This window comes from Syngnathus scovelli, chromosome 6 (assembly GCF_024217435.2).
Source record: "Syngnathus scovelli strain Florida chromosome 6, RoL_Ssco_1.2, whole genome shotgun sequence".
Taxonomy (NCBI): Eukaryota; Metazoa; Chordata; class Actinopteri; order Syngnathiformes; family Syngnathidae; genus Syngnathus; species Syngnathus scovelli.
Window position 1 is genome coordinate 7,903,497 of NC_090852.1, and position 18,099 is coordinate 7,921,595.

Consider the following 18,099-nt stretch of genomic DNA (forward strand, 5'->3'; position numbering starts at 1 on the left):
ATATTTCAGTCTTTAGTCACAATTTTCTTTCTTGCAATATGACTATTCTTTTAAATTGATGAGATTTCCGTCATATCACTTTTATTTGGGCTTTTTTAGGTAATTGCATCTTTTTTCTTGTAATATGATTTCAGAATTTTATGACAAAGTTGCAACAAAGAAAGTTTATTAGGGAATAATTTGAGCATTACAATAAAGCCATAATGTTTTTTCTGCATCTTTTTTTTCATGAAATCTGTTCATTTCTTGTAAAATGAAGACTTTTTTCTGAAAAATGTTTTCCCTGTGCAGTATCACGACTTTTCATAATTCTCCTAAGTTATAACTTAATTCTCAAAACACATTTCTTTTACTGTCTCTAATATTTTATCCAGGACAGTCTAATCATCAAATAACAAACAAAAAAAAACCACTTCATTTTACAGTTCTCTTAATGTGCTTTCTTCATATTAATGTGGACGGAACATCAATGAGCATATCAAGTTATCTCGTCAAAAATAAAGACACAAGCGCCTTCCCACAATGAAAGGGCAACACAAATGCTCATGTTAAAAAGTGGTCCACAATAGACTAGTTATCATGGTGGGGTTTAGACCTTGAAATCTAAATGGATTTATAGAACTTGCTTGGGACTACTTCTGCATAAGAAGACTGTTCTCAGAACATGAGGCCCAGGAATCGTTTTTAATGTATTTAAATAAAGTAAACACAAAGAAAAAAGTATTTTTACATGAGTGCAAGCAAGCAGGACTTCAGGAGAAGAGCTTCTTTTGTTTGAAGTAGGCATCAAAGCGGACCTGGGCATAATCCTGGCAAATGATCACATCATTAATTACAATTACAATTACAATTACAATTACAATTACATACATACATACATACATACATACATACATACATACATACATACATACATACATACATACATACATACATACATACATACATACATACATACATACATACATACATACATACATACATACATACATACATACATACATACATACATACATACATACATACATACATACATACATACATACATACATACATACATACATACATACATACATACATACATACATACATACATACATACATACATACATACATACATACATACATACATACATACATACATACATACAGTACATTCGTGCCTCGAGTCACTTGTTTAGTTTGTTCCAAAAGTATGAGATATGAGCACTAGATGGCGTTAGTGATCTTCACGACGTCAAGCAGCAGCTTGGCAGTAGTAAACAAGACATTTAGTGCTTGCCTTCAAGATGGTACTATTACTCTTTTTTTTTTTTTTTAAATAAATAAATGAAAACACTGGCTCCTTCTTACCATGTAGCCAAACTCAATCTTGGAGAGCTTCGCTTGGATGATGGACCAAAGACCCCACAGAAAATGTGACGCTAACGCATACCTGCATGAGAGCAATTACAAAGCATGTCATGATTGTGCTATCTCCACCATTTAAAAAAACAATAAAAAAAAAAAAAAAATTCTACAGGTTTGGCAGCCCGGTTTACCGGTTGGCTTCAATGATCATGTCTTCCTCCATCTGCCTTTGGTCCACGTTTTGGTCACCGCATCCTCTTTGCTCAGAGAGATAACTTCGAATGAAATGAAGCTGCCAAGGGGGGAAAAAAAAGTTGTGAGAAGAACAACATTTTCTAAAGCTGAGCTACGATGAGGAACAGAATATATTGCAGTTTTTCTTGTGTATGTACAAAAAAAATCTCTACAGAGACAATGATGCTCACTTGAATAATATGTAAATGCGAATAATTGATCAGTCCAATTTAATCAAATGTATTCAGGATGCAAAACAAAATGAAAAATGTACAAACCTGTTGCTCTCTGCTTGGGTAATCCTCTGGTGTGGCTTTATAGAAGGGCCACTGGTTGTAGGTGTAGTCGTACATCCACTCACAGAAATGGTTTCCAAAATCAAAACCCCTAATAAAAACAACAAGAACAACATGAAAACGGATTTCTTTCAATGTCTTTAATATCATTCTTTATTCAAACCTGACTTCACCTGTAGTTGTAGCTGCTGTACTCAAAGTCGATGAGCATCAGTCGGTCTGTTGAGGTTTGGTCCCCCTTGTGCAGAATTAGAACATTACCTGCAGAGACACCAGAGGTACAGAAACCTGGTATGAAAAAAGTAAAGAGCCCCCTTTGACGAAGTATTTTTACTCGCTTCCCACCATTTAGACACATGACCATCCCGCACACTAATGACTGAACATTTGTGACCAAGCTGTTAGGCGACTGCATTTCTCATTAGTGAAGAGCTTTTTTTTTTTTTTACCTTCTTGGACATCATTGTGGCAGAAGACCACAGGTGATGGCGTTTCTGCTAGTAGCTTACTGTGCGTGGGTGAAAAAAGAGCAGAAGACATTCTGTTAAGTGCAAATGATTCTCACACAACACATTTGGCAGTGATTTTGGGAAGCGCAAAAGAAAAGAGTGCTAAAAAGGAATCAAACTATTCATTCAGTCTGTGTGAGAGTCTAGGCGTGAGTTGTGGTCGACAGCAGCTTCTTGCAAGCGTTCTCATTGTGTTTTTGTGTGTGACTATGATGGCTGAGAGTACAGTGAATAAATATGGTGTGGATAATGTTGTGAATAATATTAATAAAAAAATAAAAAGTAAAACTGCAATTTTTGTCTAGTGATTTTTTTCAGCTAAAACAATTTATTATATAAACTCCTTAGAATGGGTGAAAGAGAATGGATTTTCAAGAATATACTCCTATTTTGTTTTGAGCAAATAGAAGAATAAATGTTGTAATTATGTTTTTAAAATGAAGTTAAAATATGACTTTCATAACTTTAGAATTTTTTTTCCCCTCGACAAAAATCCGTCATTCTCATAACATTACAAATATGACTATTCTCCCAGCACAGTACAACCCCCCCCCCCCCCAAAAAAAAATTGTTTGGTAACGTAACGTTTGTCTTTGAAAATATTCCTATGGCATTTTGTGCTATACATGTTTTTTATATGGTGTTAGGAATACCAGGGTTTCCTTGTAAAAAGTTCTCCCTTGGGTGGAAAAACTATGAAAATCATCCCCTGCGGTATTATCATATCAGATATGTATGTGTTCACAAGATTCCTAGTTGATGATTCCTAGTTGATGAGTTGGGAACATTTTATCATGGAATGCAGCACAATCTGTATCTTAGCTTTTGATAAGGGCTACACATGCTGACCCGCCTGGTCGCATGAAGGCACTAGGACAAAGGTCAGCTGTTTTTTCAATGAAGGCAATAAAAAAATAAATTAAAAAAATAAATTAAAAAAAATAAATAAAATAAAATACAATTAAGTGTTACATTGGTCTTTGAGAAGCAGCACTTCCACTCACCGGAGGTTCTTCAGCTCCATTTCCAGGTTGAGCTTCATCAGCTTCTTATACTTCTTCACATGAGTGTCACGCGTAAAGGTTAGCGTCAACACTTGATCCATGTATCTAACAGAAACAGACAACATATGACATAATTAACCAAGCGCGAGTGACGATAGCAGCGAGCTAGTTTGACTACTTACTTGTTAATGGTCTCAAACAACCAGGTGGGCTCTTTGTTAAACGGCATGACCATTTTGTGAAAACGAGCCATTTTTGTTGCGATCTCAGCAGAGATGTCAGCGTTTGACAGCTGATCTGTGCGCATTCGAGTGTTCTGCGGCAAGAAAAACACCAATATGAAACCCAAAACGTGCATTTGGTACCTGGGCCTTTAGTGGGAAATTTATCCTGATTGGCTAAAGAATCAGTTAATTGCTATTATAAGTTAACGTGGGTCAGCATAATTGATGAAGGTCCCTGGTATATTAGACTGACATGGCTGATTGGACGAAAATAAAATTACAAAAATGTAAAAACATGCAACTGAAATGCTACGACATGAAGAGAATAGATGGTCAGGATTAAGTTAATAAAATTTCACAGAACAAACAGGTTTAAAATTTAGAAACGGAGGTCAGTGTGCCGTACCGGAAAATACTGCTCCAAGCGCCCTTGTGGGAAGATACCGTACAGTTTAGGTCCCAAAGTTCGCTCGGCCAGGATAGCGAACATTACACTCTCTAACACCAAAGAGTCCACACCCTGGAGAATAGCACCGTAGATTCTGAGGAGCACTTGACGAGGCTCTTCCTCCACGCTGGGCACATGGTCGGGCAGGCTGCACAGGTACAACAGATTACTCAGGCCGCCGCTGGAAAAGACCAATAAAATGTACATTCATGACAAGTGACATGGCACTTAATAATTTATGTTAGATCTCTCAGTAGCCACCTGACGATGCTTATTTGAAAGTCCATTATTTGGATGGTCTTCCACGCTCCGGACAGGAAATCTCGACACCACGCGAACGCCCTCTCCTTTGTGTCGCGGTCCACTTCCTCGGTCCTGCCATCCTTGAAGGACTCCGCCTCGGAGTCGTCGTCTCCATTGGCACCCAAAAGTGGGCTCGGGGTTCTCGAGGTCCTCTCGTGGGCGAGAATGAGTAACTGGTAGGCGGTCGGCGGCTTCTTCTCGTCTAGCGGGACTGCGTCGCCGCTTATGTTGCCACCTGCCTCCATTGTGTGTCTTCGGGCTAAGAGTAGAGGAGAACCGGGGCAAACTATGGGTCGGAGAAAGCGATAAGAGCTTACTGGTGACGGACGGCGCTCACCAGTAATGCCAGCTAAACGGAAAGCCAAAGCATATCTAATTAATCGCATATGGTCAAGGTTTCATAGGAGTCATCGTGCCAACGCCCACTTTAACGCCTATTTTGCTCGCACACCGGGGGACACGTGACGGCGTCTGTAACAACGTTACGCGCAATGCATTTCCGGGTTGAAAGACAAGCTGATTGGTTGCGATGAGTGGCGCTGTTATACGTCACTAAGGGTACGCTCGAGTAACTTTGTATAATTATGAATTTGTCAATAAAGATTTTGAAATTAAAAATACAACTTCTCCATCCAGTCGCTCAATAACCATGTTTTCTACGCCTGAATAAAGTGAATTGCCAGCAAATTTGTTTTTAAATCAACTTGTTGAAATGTAAATTAATGCCAGCATTATTTCGCCATTCATGTTACATCTTTTTGACGGACACTTTACACATTCAAATTGTGGTGCAACAGAAAGCTGAAATACTGCTTTGGTCTAATGACATACACGTTTTTATCAGTGTAACGTGGCACCATCTTCTTCCATCTTAAAATACATGGGTGGACCAAAGCAGTAGAACACGTATTTTAGTTCATTTTAGTATCTTAGGTTAAAAAGACAAAAATGTGTCACCTGCATTCTTTGAGCCAGAACTTTCTTTGTTGATGGACAACCGGGTCAAAGACACCTCCTTGTCATCGGACAAAAACATTGAAGAATTTCTGAAGGCTGCCATAACGTGAAAATGTTTTATTATCAACAGGTCTTGCCAAAAAAAATCCTTTCAATGCTGTGTAGAAATATCTTTCCTTGTAGCTCGGCTGAGCTTGAATAGACAAATTTGTCTGACTTGATGAGCACAAAGCCTGTGACAGTTTTTTACTGGGTGTGTTTTGGCATACAATCTTTGCCTTCCAAACACACCTTAAGAATCCTACAATGAATATCTCCAGAACATGAGACACAACTTTGAGACAATTATATAAGTACACTACAGCATGTGCACTTCTTTGTGACTCACCTTGCTTAGTTGAACTCAAATACAAAACAAAGGTCAAATATTCTATCACTTGTGTTTGAGACCCCTAAAATACATGGAGTCTATTTTCACCAAGGAACACAGACAGGCAAATGGGTGATATTTCTGGGCACATTCACAATGAAGCCTCAAAAAGGCAATGAATTCATTGGAAGGTATTAAAAATTACCTGCTCTCCTTCGTTCTTTAAAAAAGACATTTAATTTTTAATTACCCAATAATACATTCATTCATTAAAAAAAGGTACTGTTCAGTGACATGTTCCATTGTGAACTGGCTACTGTGAAATTACTTTGGTGTCACAACTCCCTCCAGTTGAGCCTAAGAGGGACAAATCGAAGAGAAAGACAACAGTTTCAGTTTCATTTCATGACATCGAAATGAACACTAGTGTGACGTGTCATCACCTTAAGCTGCTGATTGGTTCTCTTGAGGAACTGAATCTGCTCCGTGTACTTCTTTTCCTGAACTTCATGTTTCTCTTCTTCGGTTTTTTCGATGGCGTCGCATTTGGCCTTCTCATCGCGCAACTCTTTCTGCAGCTCCTCTTTCTCCTGCTCCAGCACTGCAATCTATGAAAGACAAGAGTCAACTTTCCACAGCCACCCTTGCAGTGACCTTGCAGCTGCTCGAGCGACGGGCCGTTGCTTGGTAGATATTTTATTATGTTACTTTATTACTGAAAAGAAGAAGAACTGGTCCTTACTCTTTTCTGCATGTCCACCTTGTCCTGCTCAGCCTGCAGAGCTTTCCTCATGCCAAAAACCACACTGCTCTCATAGAAGGTCTGGTAAGCGGCTATGGTCATCTGGATCTCATCTCGGACCCGCAACAGCAAGTGACCCCGCTCGGCGCAATTGATGGTCACCTGCCTGATCAGCTCATCTAAACAAAGAGAGCAGCTTTAATCATGACATAGCCCTTCTTCCAGATTTAACCTTCTGAAAACAGAACATTTAGAGTGTACGCCTTCAGAGTAGTGCTATGTTGTAATGCAACCTGCCCACATAAGTGTAATTTTGATAACAGATGTTCTGCTGCCTGGAGTTGCCAGTTTCCTGATTTTGTTTAGTTTCACTTTCTGAGATGGGGAGGCTGGCCGTCATGACTGAAGATGTATGGCTGGCTATTATTACTCGATGAGTGAGTTCTACTGCAAGCTGGGTGCGATTCCTGAGCTCCTTCACAAAATGGGTGCCAACTTGAAGAAGCTGTCAGCTCGCCTCTGCGAATAATTGACCACAAATTTGGCTATTTGATGCCACGAGCGGCATCAAAGACTTGAGGCAGACACAAAATTAAAGTCTGCTTGTCCTTAAACAATTGTTACCTTCATTGGCATTGGCCTTGGGAACGGTTCTTATCTTCCGGATTGGTATGCAGAGCCTCCTTACCGAAGCACTGGGTATAGAGCTCTCTTCGAACAGGGCATATTCCTGTCTCTATGGCCCTTCGTTGCTGCAGTTTCCTGTCCAGGAGCTCCTCGAGGTTCACCACGTCCGCTCTGGTGCACGGCGCGCTGGACACTTGCTGCACCCACAGCTGGTTTCCCTCCATCCATTCCCTGGCATGATAAAACAATGAAAGATTAAGGAAGGTTGAATTAGTCAAGTGACATGACATGGAAAGCAGGGAAGGGGGCGGGTATACCTGGGTGGAAAGATGAGGTTAAGTATGTCATCATTTTGTTGCCTTGGGGCTTCAGCTGCAGAGGATTTAACTTTAGGGGGTGGAGGCACCGGGGAGTCGGCATGCGCTTGGTTGCTGACTTTAAAAGGACGGCCCCCCTGTAAAAAATATCACATTACAATACCTGGAAAGTTTGTGTTTCTTTGAGTGCTCTCTTGACATTTTTTAATTATCATGTTTACACTAACAGTTTTATGTATAGCACTTTCTAAACATCATTCGATGTGACAGGTGCTCAGTGAGTCACAAAATGAGGTACAAAGACTCCCTGAAATACTAAACAAATTGCGCACCTAAATACAAATGAAATTGGCAACCTTTAAAACATGAAATATATTCAGTTGAATATTTTTTCTAAATCCTGTACAATGAAGCTATCATGCATAATTTTGGAATGTGGGAAGAAACCGGAGTACTCAGAGAAAACCTAATCACAGATTCAAACCCAGAATCTGTCGGCTGTGAGGCAGATGTGCTCCACTTGGATGCTGCGCTGTCAATAAATAAATATATTAATTATATATTTTATTGTTGTTTGTTTGATGGCAGAAACCACCAAGTCATCTGAAATGTGATTATTCAAATTGTGATTATTCAATGATGATATTTTTGTCTTGCTCATTGAGCACTAATGAAAGTATTTCAGACCTCTAATTTATTGAATGTTAGCGTGAACTAGCGTTGCCAAACTTACCTTCGTACTCTTTTTATCTGTAGTTTTACTGATTAAAACTGGAGTCTCATATTTCAGCAGAGTCTCGAGGGGTTCAAACATGTTGTCTTAAAAAAAATAAGAATAAAATACCACATCTACACAGCAGAAATCCCAGAGCCCTGCTTGACTTCATGAATGCATACGTAACTAAAAACAAAACTCAAAATTCAGGTGTCTCATTCTGTCACCTCGCCATCGTTCAAACGCGTCACCCTTGTCATCAAATTTGAAGGCGGAGTGTTTGAAAATGTTTCCCCTACGAGTGGTGACACATATCTGACGTCATCACCAATCGTCAGAGACGATAAACGTCACCTGACGCGACAAGTCGGGATGGTCAATAATAACCATGTTAATCTCAAAATACGACCAAGAAATTGCGAGATGTTGATGAGATCCATTTGTGGACTTTCTGGTGTATTCCAGTAGAAAGGCCTGGAAATAACGTCCTAAAAAGTGCCTGAACGTTTAGCTGGTCACTTTGTTTATATCATAGCAAAGCATACGTCATTCTAGCTAAAGTAGTTGCTTCTCTCCAAGTCTGCTTGTGTAGATGTGTGTATTGTTTACCATTAATCAAGATTAATCAAGAGACCCAACTATTTGGACCATGGAAAAGTCATTTTCATATTAAGTCCTCTTAAAAATCATTAATTGTCCCTGTCGGTGATTTACAAATGGAGTCTGATGACGGACTTGTAGCAAGTGAGTGCATGTGGAGAAGAGAAGCACATACTCAAATCAGCTCGAATTCTGAAAAATTAGTAATTTGGGTCCTACAGATCTCAAGATAGTGTTTATAATCCTTCAACTGACCACCAACTTCGATCATCCCACAATGACACCAGATAACCAAATAACAAAAACGACAAAAGTTTTCCCCAGTAAAATCTGCAAATGAGTAAATTGCCCAATATTGAACCATGGAAAAAACAATTAACAGCAATTTAGCAAGGAAATGGAAGTCCAGACAGAAGAGATTTGACCTACCATGTCTGCCGTAGTAGCGCATGTTTGAATTACAGCAGCAGTTGATGGCTTTACACTCGGTAGACGACATACCGACAGGCCCACATCGTATCTTTTGGTGTGGCTCCATCTCACAAAATAAGTCTGAGGCCCCCAGTTTGGAGGGTTCCTGAGGCCACTGAATGGTGGACTTTTGAGCCACGACTACACAGAACAGCAGCAGGGCGAGTGCGAGGGGACCGACAAACTTCATGGCCATTTAGTGTTGCAGCGCGCACGCACTGGATGATTTTATAAGGTGTGGGTCATGTTGACATCATAGCACAACGAGAGCCAAACAATTGTGGTATATGGTTTTTGCTGCTTCGCTGGTCTTCAAAAAACACTCGGTGATCGGTGGCTGTTTCCCGACGAATGAGCACTTCAGGGACCACGGCTGATTGGGAAAAGATTTTATTCAACCAATGTCAGGGTGAAGTCTTTCCAAAAAGTTGAGTGGCACAAGGCATAGATGTCAAAAAAGCCCCTCCCCCCAAAAGGGGGAGAGAGCGAGCGAGCCCGCGCTAGCGCGAGCCCCCCTTGGTACGAACGACCCCTGGAACGAGAGCCAACGAACCCCCCCTCTTGTCAGGCCCGTAGCTTTTATACCTGACAAGAAGCTGATGTCACGGCTTGGGGTAACAGCTGTAGTTTTCAATCTACTAGTTTACTTCAGTCCTAAAAAGGAGATCTTGACCAGCGCTGTTGGTGATGGACAACAACAGCCACTTTACCTTATTATAGGATTGCACACATTGCTGAAACTGAATTCTCCCTGGTCACGGACAACTGGCCCTTCTGTCTTCTACCAAGTACTTATACATTACTGAAACTAAAGCTTCTCTGTACAGCAAATATAGTTTGATAGTCTTACTGCTACTAGTGGATCATCTAGTGCAACATACAGATACGCATAAAGTTCAAAATTCACTTCATTCCCCCCTTCGGGACGTTACAAATGTCCCGAAAAAAGTTTAGCAAAAGATGACATCAGTAAACAACCAAAAAATCTTCTCCCAACCAAATTTTTTATGGTCACGTCTACAATTTGGCCTATACCTGCACAGCCTAAATTATGCTCGAGGCATGCTACTTAAGGTTACTTTAACTAGGAAAGCTCAAACTATTTAGTTAGCCAATTGCTCCTTGACAACAGTCTGAGGCCTCTCAGGAACCACAAGTAAAGAAAATTGAAGTCCACATTATACAGACGACGGTACCACCCCCCTTAGGTAATACCCTTACAACGGTGACAAATTGCGAAGTAATAAATTTGGTGTGGCCCGTTAGAAGCACCAAAAAGTTGCCGGCCCTTCCTCAAGAAAAAACCTCGCCAGTCTAATGACAAGGAAAAAGAGGAAGGCCCTTTCTACCATCCCCAGTGGTTCCCCTCACCTGGTGTCACCCAGGTGTAAGGAGCCCTGGCACATTACAATCCACAAAACAGTATGAGCTCACAAAACAGTATGGAAATGAAATGACATAACCACCGACCGCTAAACAGTCAAGCTGCATTATCATGATGTTAATATGTGATGAATTAAAGTAATGCAGGATGTGGTCATTTGATAAAGTAATGAAGGACATAATATTGACGCAATATCACAGCATACTGCAAAGTTGAAACGCTCTTAGTTTTGCCCCCCTTGCATATGTATGTTTCTGTCGATGCAAAGTCCAGTCCACTGAATGCTCAGTAGTGAATCGCGCTGGGATCACTGCCCAGGGCCTGCTGTCCATCCAAGATCTTTATGTCCACTTCACCGTCCTCAGAGTCTCCTCCCAGGCCCCGGTCAGCGTCCAGGAGTTCTGCGATAATTGGTAGCTACTGCCAGTATTGAACCATGACAACAGCACAAAACCTTGAGTTGCAATGAAAAAAAAGCAGCAATGCCCAGCGTAGGCCGGAAGTCCTCCTGCCCCCCTTTGGTCACCCCTCGTAAACGACATCTCCATAAGCAGTCGTCAGCAAACAAATTCTTCTCCTCTGGGGCTGTTTGGGGCACGGGGACGATTGGTGGTCATCGTCTCATCGAAGTACTCAATAGAACCTCCGAGCGTTCCCGGCATCTACTCCTATGATCCAGAGGCCCACGTGATCCTTAAAGCACACAAACAAACAAACAAACAAACAAACAAACAAACAAACAAACAAACAAACAAACAAACAAACACTCCTCCTGGGGGGAGTGTCTCGTCTTGCTGTCAGTCTCGCAAGATCTCTCCTGTAGCAGAGTAACTTGCTAGCCGTTCAAGTTAGCCTTTCCAGCTGCAGCTGTCACTGTCTGAAGCCCTGTCCATCATGTCTCGGCAATCACTCTTTCCCAGTCCAAATACTAATTTTCTCTCCAAATTTCCTCTTTGATTTAGGTTTTTCTCAATATCGTCAAATTGGTACCAGTCTCGTCAGTTTTGTCCAACCAATTTGTGTATGTACCTTATCTTCGTCGAAATGTGTTCTTAAATACTTTCCCTTTAATAGCAACTTTAATGCATTCATATGTTAAGAAATTTTCCCTATTCCTCGTTTCTGATCCAATTTCCTATTTTATTTAATTACCTTCCAAACATTTGTTGTCTATTGTGCTGCAGTCCAATCCCTATTAGCTTTATGATTTGTCATCATTCATGCTTTTCCGTTGATAGACCTTAACCCTTACTGTCGCTAGATTGTTACCACGCTTTGCTTCCATTCCAGATTGTTATCTCCCATCATCTCTGCTTTCGAGATGCTTCTTCTGCTCCTTCCATCACTGCCTGTTGAATTCCGGCACGTCCTGTTAAAGCCTCAAAAACAAGTGAATCCGAAAAAACATTGAATGTCACAATTAAATTTTATATCTACTTACTCATTCAAACGTAACCCCACCCCCCTTTGACACATCCACCCAATGTGTCATTAGGCATCCAAAAAGGAACCGGCAAATGTCCTACCACATCATCATATGTCTTGCAGCCAGTCCTGTCGAACCTTGAACTCATCCAGGACTATCATCCCCAAGTTCCTGAAAATTGACTGTGCAACTCACACTCGGCAATACCAACAACGGACACTTGTACTCACAAAACTACACAGGCATCGAGTATCTACTAAATGAAAATAGACACACAATGAATCATGGCGCACGGGGATTCCGTCCTGAAAATCATCAATCATCATAAAAATCAAAAGGGTTAGGGTTAACATTTTCACGTGAATTCAACATAAACTTTCCAAGACTGCAATCGACAGCCTGCAAAAGTAATACAAGTTATAAAACAACCAGCAATCTGCTCCTCGGCTGGTGGTTGATGCTGCAATAAGTCAAGTGACACACAGAAACAAAGCAAAGCTCGCACTTGCCACAAGCAAGCTTAAGTTTCAAATGTATGCTTGTCATCTACGTAGTCTGTCACCCTGTCGGGTGAGTCCAGGTTTGTCATGTCATATCGTCCATCGTCCTAATGTTTGATATTAGTCCTGTCTTGTCCATTCGTGTTGCTGAATTCGGCCTTCTCCATGAACTATTTTGCTGTTCATGGTGCCTCTGATTAACCATCAGCTGTCAGTCATCACTCTTGGGTGTTCCCGTCCCAGGTGAGAGGAATCTTACCCTCAACTGTGACCCTTTCATACCAACTCCAAAATACTTTGGCCTTTCACACTGCTCCCGGCACACTCATTCCTAACCGCACAAATGCCACTCCATTTGTTTCTATCACTCATACCACAACAAACAAATTTAGTATGTGTAAGTGAGCAGGCAATCAGTGAATACTAACAGTAACCCTTCATTTCCGGATGTTCTTCCCAATTAAATATTTCCTACATTCGTACCTCACCTTTACCGTAAAATTGCCAAATAAATGCCTAAAAAAATCAGTCATTTCCACTGTTGAGCATGTTCATAGGTGAGCATGGGGGAAGAAGTAGCCTCAGCTGGTCCCTAAATAATTTTGTCCTAATCCATCGTTCTGATCGAGCAGCCGGGTAAAGAGACTCCTACAGTCTACTCCACCACGTTATTTTCACTTTGCCATATTAAGGCATTTGTTATTCGAGTTCTATCACATTTGTCATCGCGTTCACTATCACTTGGTGTGACTCTTAGCAGTATTAGTAGTAGCAGTATTATTCTTAACTGTCAACAGGTTTCATGGGTGTTATTCCTTGATTTTATCGGACTTGTTTGACTCCAGAATTTCCCTGTGAGGTGTGATTAACTTCTAATTTATTCACTAGCTCCATTGAACAATCTAATCACCTCTTGACTGCATCTTAGTGGGTCCTAATGCCCTATTTTCCCTTCTCCAAAGTGTCATTGACTAAATGTCTAATCGTTAAGCTGGATGGGCTAAATGTGATTCTACTCTTATTTCTTACAGTGTTAGCCTATCTGTTTGATCCAAATTTAATCTCGGACTCTGATGCTTTTTCCTTTTTCTGTAACACTACACATTTTGCTCCTTATTTCTTTATACATCTTTATTTATCAAGACTCCTCAGTGGTGTCAAACTCAGTGCTCAAGCAAGCTTCCCTCCACTCTGACCCAAGCTCCACCAGTTTTGATGACATCTCAGCAGCTTGATGCATCTTTCAGGTCTCATGTGTCTTTCGCCGCACCTCATTGTCAAGTTGTTGTCTTTGGTTGTAGTCTCAGAGTCAACTCATCTCTCACTCTTGGATGAGTCCATTTTCAACTGAGTCCATTCTTATCTTGTAAGTTCCTTCACTCTTTGTAGTTTTGCGTCCGAGTGTTGTGCTCCCCCCAGCACAAATATAGTCCTTCTTTGCTCTTACGAAGGTCAAAGGTGCCTCAGAGCCATGCACCGTTTTCTTGTTGTTCTCAGCTGTCGGTGGAGTCTCGGGATCGAGTTTCAGAGTAACTGCTGACCACTGGACGAGACAGACTGGGGTACCAAATTTAAATATCATCTCCCAATATGCCATTAATTTCGTAGTGCCTTTTGTTAGTCAAACTTCAAATTCTACTAATATCGACAATGTAATACACTTGAGAAAGACAGCGCCTTTCCTTCCTGAGCTCTCGGATGTATTGTGATGGACCTCATTTGAGCCATTTTAAATTGGCAGATTACCCCAAACTTAAATTGCCAGTCTTAACTGTGATTTCTCTCGATTATACTGCAATTTCCAGAAGCTCATTCTATTTTCAGGCTACATTCTATCGTTTGTTTTTCCTAACTTTGATTTTATGCCATCCTCTTTATTACCTTTCCTGATTTGAGCCCTCAATTTCTGATAAAGTTTCCAAATTGTGCATAGCATCATGTCCATTTTGACCTAAGTATTAATGGTGTTATGCTCACTTTACAGATATTACCGAACTATCTTGAATCTTTCATTCACTGCCACGACATTGAAGGCCATTTCTCAGCTGTTCACTTTCCCCATGCTCATGTTATTCGAATCTAGGATGTGGTTTTCATTTGAATTTCTCACTTTTGGACCTCTAAATTGCTCCTATCGTTAATTTATTTGTACCGAGTAGACTTTCACAAGGGTATTAAGAGAACCAACAGATTACTTCCAAATCCAATATCTCCTCGTTGGCATCTCCTTCTCTATTTTGGACTTACGGCTTTTGACCTGTGAGTCTTGTTACATAGGCGCTGGTCGCCCTTGTCGAGCCAAAATTTATGAGCAGGCTCTCCGTGAATACGATTCAGTTCTATGTCTAAATCCAGAGAATTCCTTTAATTCTAGCTGGCGCTGTGGCCCTCACTTGATACCTCTCTTGCGCTCATAAATGAGTCTTCACCTGTTAGACTGCTGTTAAACATTCATTCTAAGTTCAGTCTGTGTCTCTTTGTCCTGGAGCCAACGGATGTATCCGCTGTGTCGGGTTCTTTATGTAAACAGAAAATTTGAAATGATAATGAGAGTCGCAAAGAAACAAAGCAAAGCAATAACTTGTTTTGAATTTTCTCATCTTTTCAACAATTTAAATTAACAAGTTGTGGTTGTCTTTAAACAATTTCCCATTTCCCTCAGAATGCTAAAAGGAGCATCAGCTGGCTCTAGTTATTTACGAGCGGACCACACTCCTCTGGACATACCTACATACTCATCTATATTGGTGTCGTATTGATTAACATACGCATGCTTCTTGTTTCTCTTGTTAGACAGCTATGGGACATTAATTATCATGGGTTGCAGTTAGCTCAGGACCTTCATTGTTGGTCATGCATTCCTTTGCTCCTTCAGCCTGCCGTCCCCCATCATCCTGTCACATTTTCTCGCTGCCAGCAAGGTAGGCCCCAAAATGGGCACAACTCTGGCCCCGCGCCCCGCCCCCACGTCACCCACACGGGGAGTGCCTAGCCTTGAAACACGGTGGGCAGGTACAGGTTGGCCACTCCCTGTCCCGCCCCCGAAGCCAGATTCCCCTCCCCGAGCGGGCACCGCAGGCGGGCACGCGCCCCAGAGCACCGAGAAGCACACTATCGTTTTAGCTTTTTTCTGCCTCTCCCAGCACGCTCACCCACACGCATTCAAGAGCACACACACACTTACTCACGATCGCGCGCACGCGCACACACGCACGCTCACATACACACACCCATGGGTACACACACACACACACACACACAAACAAACAGACGCCATTGAGCGACAAACGCTCACGCACAAACACAGAAGACAGAGCAGGATTCGAATCCATTCCACGTTTTGCTGTTTGCCTACTGCGGCTATGCAGTCTGGTTTTTAACAGTGCAGATATGCACTGACAAATACGCACGTCTTACTTAACTTTCGTTTCGTTTCGTTTCTAATAGCGCTTTATATTTTCCCCTTTATTTTCTGCAGAATTTAACTTAAGTGTGCACACAAATTACTTTTCCATCATGGTATACCAATCCTTGCACTCCGAGGCCTCATTGCCACGTTTTCCCTCTTTCACACAGAGGGTTCTCTATACACACACAATGCCGTCCAGCACCTATTTCCCAAACGCGGTCTGTACAGGCTCAAATTTATCAAACTTTGACAGACGTGCATGCTATTATAATACGTCCCCATAGAGGAATCGAACCGCAAGCAGATCGTATCAGCTCAATCAATATTCAAAAACCGCCAGTCCTTCGTTTTACCTGGGGGCCTCTTACACCAGCATTTAAATTGACAAGCCTTATAACTCACATACACCTCTAATTCGATCAGTGCCCAAACGACGTGGCTTCGCGCGCATCATTCTCTTCGGCCCACAGGTCGCTAACCTGGCCGGATATTTCTCCATCCACTCACTCTCACGGTACGGATGCCAAGGTTGCGCTCGTTCCTATTAGCCAAACGCGGTCAACGCAACCTCCCTTTTTCGTTGGACTTTAGCAGAGACTAGCACAACCGCCGAACATCTCGACAATCGCACTTGGCGCTTGCAGTGTCCCGGCTATGTCCCAGGAATTTTCAGCCTCTGGGGGCGAGGCGGATGTGATTTATCTCTTGTCACAACATAGTTCAATCGTACCTGTGTTTCCGCCACAATCACACAGCTAAAATTTCGATCCTCCGCGGGACCATTGAAACGACTAATTTCCACGTCCACGTTTTATGGGACTTCCTACTATTTACTTCTCGTGACAGCCGACCAGCGTTGTTCTTGACAACGTGTCCTGTTTCACATTCGCTCTCCCTGGAGCTTTTAATTCGTTTATCATTCTCACAAGACATGCCATTCACTCGTGCAATCCCCAAAACGTTTTGTTACTGTTCCCTTTTTATTTATTGTTTTTTGTTTATTTTCCTGTTTTTATTTTACTTTTCTTTCGCTGTCTCTATTTGGGGCCACTCCCCCTTCAAAAGTCGCATTATGACGGCTTTTGACTAGGAGAGACAACATTCCCTGGAGCCAGCCGTGGCCCCATCAGATCCGTTTAACTGCCCTCCGTGTGGGGGACAACGCTCCCTCCCCCCCTTTCCAAGAGCGAGCATGCTGCGGCGACTTTGAGTGCAAGCAACTCACCTCAAAACAGGTCGTCGGCTGGCCGCTGGATGCTCACGGAGAAAGCGGGCGGGACGGTCCCCCTGGAGAACACGAATCCTGTTCGTGACGCCAAAAATGTGGTATATGGTTTTTGCTGCTTCGCTGGTCTTCAAAAAACACTCGGTGATCGGTGGCTGTTTCCCGACGAATGAGCACTTCAGGGACCACGGCTGATTGGGAAAAGATTTTATTCAACCAATGTCAGGGTGAAGTCTTTCCAAAAAGTTGAGTGGCACAAGGCATAGATGTCAAAAAAGCCCCTCCCCCCAAAAGGGGGAGAGAGCGAGCGAGCCCGCGCTAGCGCGAGCCCCCCTTGGTACGAACGACCCCTGGAACGAGAGCCAACGAACCCCCCCTCTTGTCAGGCCCGTAGCTTTTATACCTGACAAGAAGCTGATGTCACGGCTTGGGGTAACAGCTGTAGTTTTCAATCTACTAGTTTACTTCAGTCCTAAAAAGGAGATCTTGACCAGCGCTGTTGGTGATGGACAACAACAGCCACTTTACCTTATTATAGGATTGCACACATTGCTGAAACTGAATTCTCCCTGGTCACGGACAACTGGCCCTTCTGTCTTCTACCAAGTACTTATACATTACTGAAACTAAAGCTTCTCTGTACAGCAAATATAGTTTGATAGTCTTACTGCTACTAGTGGATCATCTAGTGCAACATACAGATACGCATAAAGTTCAAAATTCACTTCACAATGCTGAATTTAGGTTTAAAAAAATCGACACAATCGTTAGTAGAGTAGACATGATTATATGACATTTGGCGTCGACCCCCTGGACAATCACTCAGCATATAAATACAATGCCATCATGTTTGAGAAATTACATAATATAAACCTTCGGCAGGTCTGAATGACCGGTGACTGCAAGGGTCACGCTATCTGCGTTCACCAGGCTTTGACAAAATAAACACTCTTATCTCCAAGCCCATTGTGCCACAGATGGAATTGTG

The 18,099-nt window shown here is 42.1% G+C and overlaps 2 protein-coding genes across 5 annotated transcripts; both read right to left on the bottom strand.

The window, feature by feature from the left end:
* Positions 1–665: 665 nt before the first annotated feature.
* chkb (choline kinase beta) lies at positions 666–5,469 on the bottom strand. 3 transcript variants are annotated; one of them, XM_049722747.1, is made up of 11 exons: positions 5,326–5,469; positions 4,327–4,627; positions 4,024–4,246; positions 3,576–3,709; positions 3,394–3,498; positions 2,330–2,388; positions 2,054–2,141; positions 1,863–1,971; positions 1,542–1,642; positions 1,354–1,435; positions 666–809 (listed from the first exon to the last, which is right to left on the bottom strand). In XM_049722747.1, the coding sequence occupies exons 1-11, from the start codon at positions 5,426–5,428 to the stop codon at positions 753–755; spliced, it is 1,362 nt and encodes a 453-aa protein (XP_049578704.1). In that variant the 5' UTR covers positions 5,429–5,469; the 3' UTR covers positions 666–752. The 3 variants fall into 3 exon arrangements, with proteins under 3 accessions (XP_049578704.1, XP_049578705.1, XP_049578703.1); XM_049722748.2 differs by lacking the exon at positions 5,326–5,469 and adding an exon at positions 4,706–4,867; XM_049722746.1 differs by lacking the exon at positions 5,326–5,469 and having other exon boundaries at positions 4,327–4,861.
* LOC125970444 (axonemal dynein light intermediate polypeptide 1) lies at positions 5,428–9,240 on the bottom strand. 2 transcript variants are annotated; one of them, XM_049722750.2, is made up of 6 exons: positions 9,126–9,240; positions 7,382–7,518; positions 7,126–7,295; positions 6,438–6,616; positions 6,139–6,303; positions 5,428–6,052 (listed from the first exon to the last, which is right to left on the bottom strand). In XM_049722750.2, exons 1-6 carry the CDS (start codon positions 9,126–9,128, stop codon positions 6,020–6,022), a joined length of 687 nt encoding a protein of 228 aa, XP_049578707.1. In that variant the 5' UTR covers positions 9,129–9,240; the 3' UTR covers positions 5,428–6,019. The 2 variants fall into 2 exon arrangements, with proteins under 2 accessions (XP_049578707.1, XP_049578706.1); XM_049722749.1 differs by lacking the exon at positions 9,126–9,240 and adding an exon at positions 8,115–8,410.
* Positions 9,241–18,099: the final 8,859 nt, after the last annotated feature.

Coding starts and splice junctions, on each gene's coding strand:
- LOC125970444 (XM_049722749.1), bottom strand. CDS start 8,195: ATGTTTGAACCCCTCGAGACTCTGCTGAAATATGAGACTCCAGTTTTA. Junction 7,519..8,114: donor CAGATAAAAAGAGTACGAAG/GTAAGTTTGGCA, acceptor TATTTTTTACAG/GGGGGCCGTCCTTTTAAAGT. Junction 6,617..7,125: donor GCTCTATACCCAGTGCTTCG/GTAAGGAGGCTC, acceptor CTCTTTGTTTAG/ATGAGCTGATCAGGCAGGTG.
- chkb (XM_049722746.1), bottom strand. CDS start 4,754: ATGCGATTAATTAGATATGCTTTGGCTTTCCGTTTAGCTGGCATTACT. Junction 4,247..4,326: donor TTTCAAATAAGCATCGTCAG/GTGGCTACTGAG, acceptor GGTCTTTTCCAG/CGGCGGCCTGAGTAATCTGT. Junction 3,499..3,575: donor TTGTTTGAGACCATTAACAA/GTAAGTAGTCAA, acceptor TGTTTCTGTTAG/ATACATGGATCAAGTGTTGA.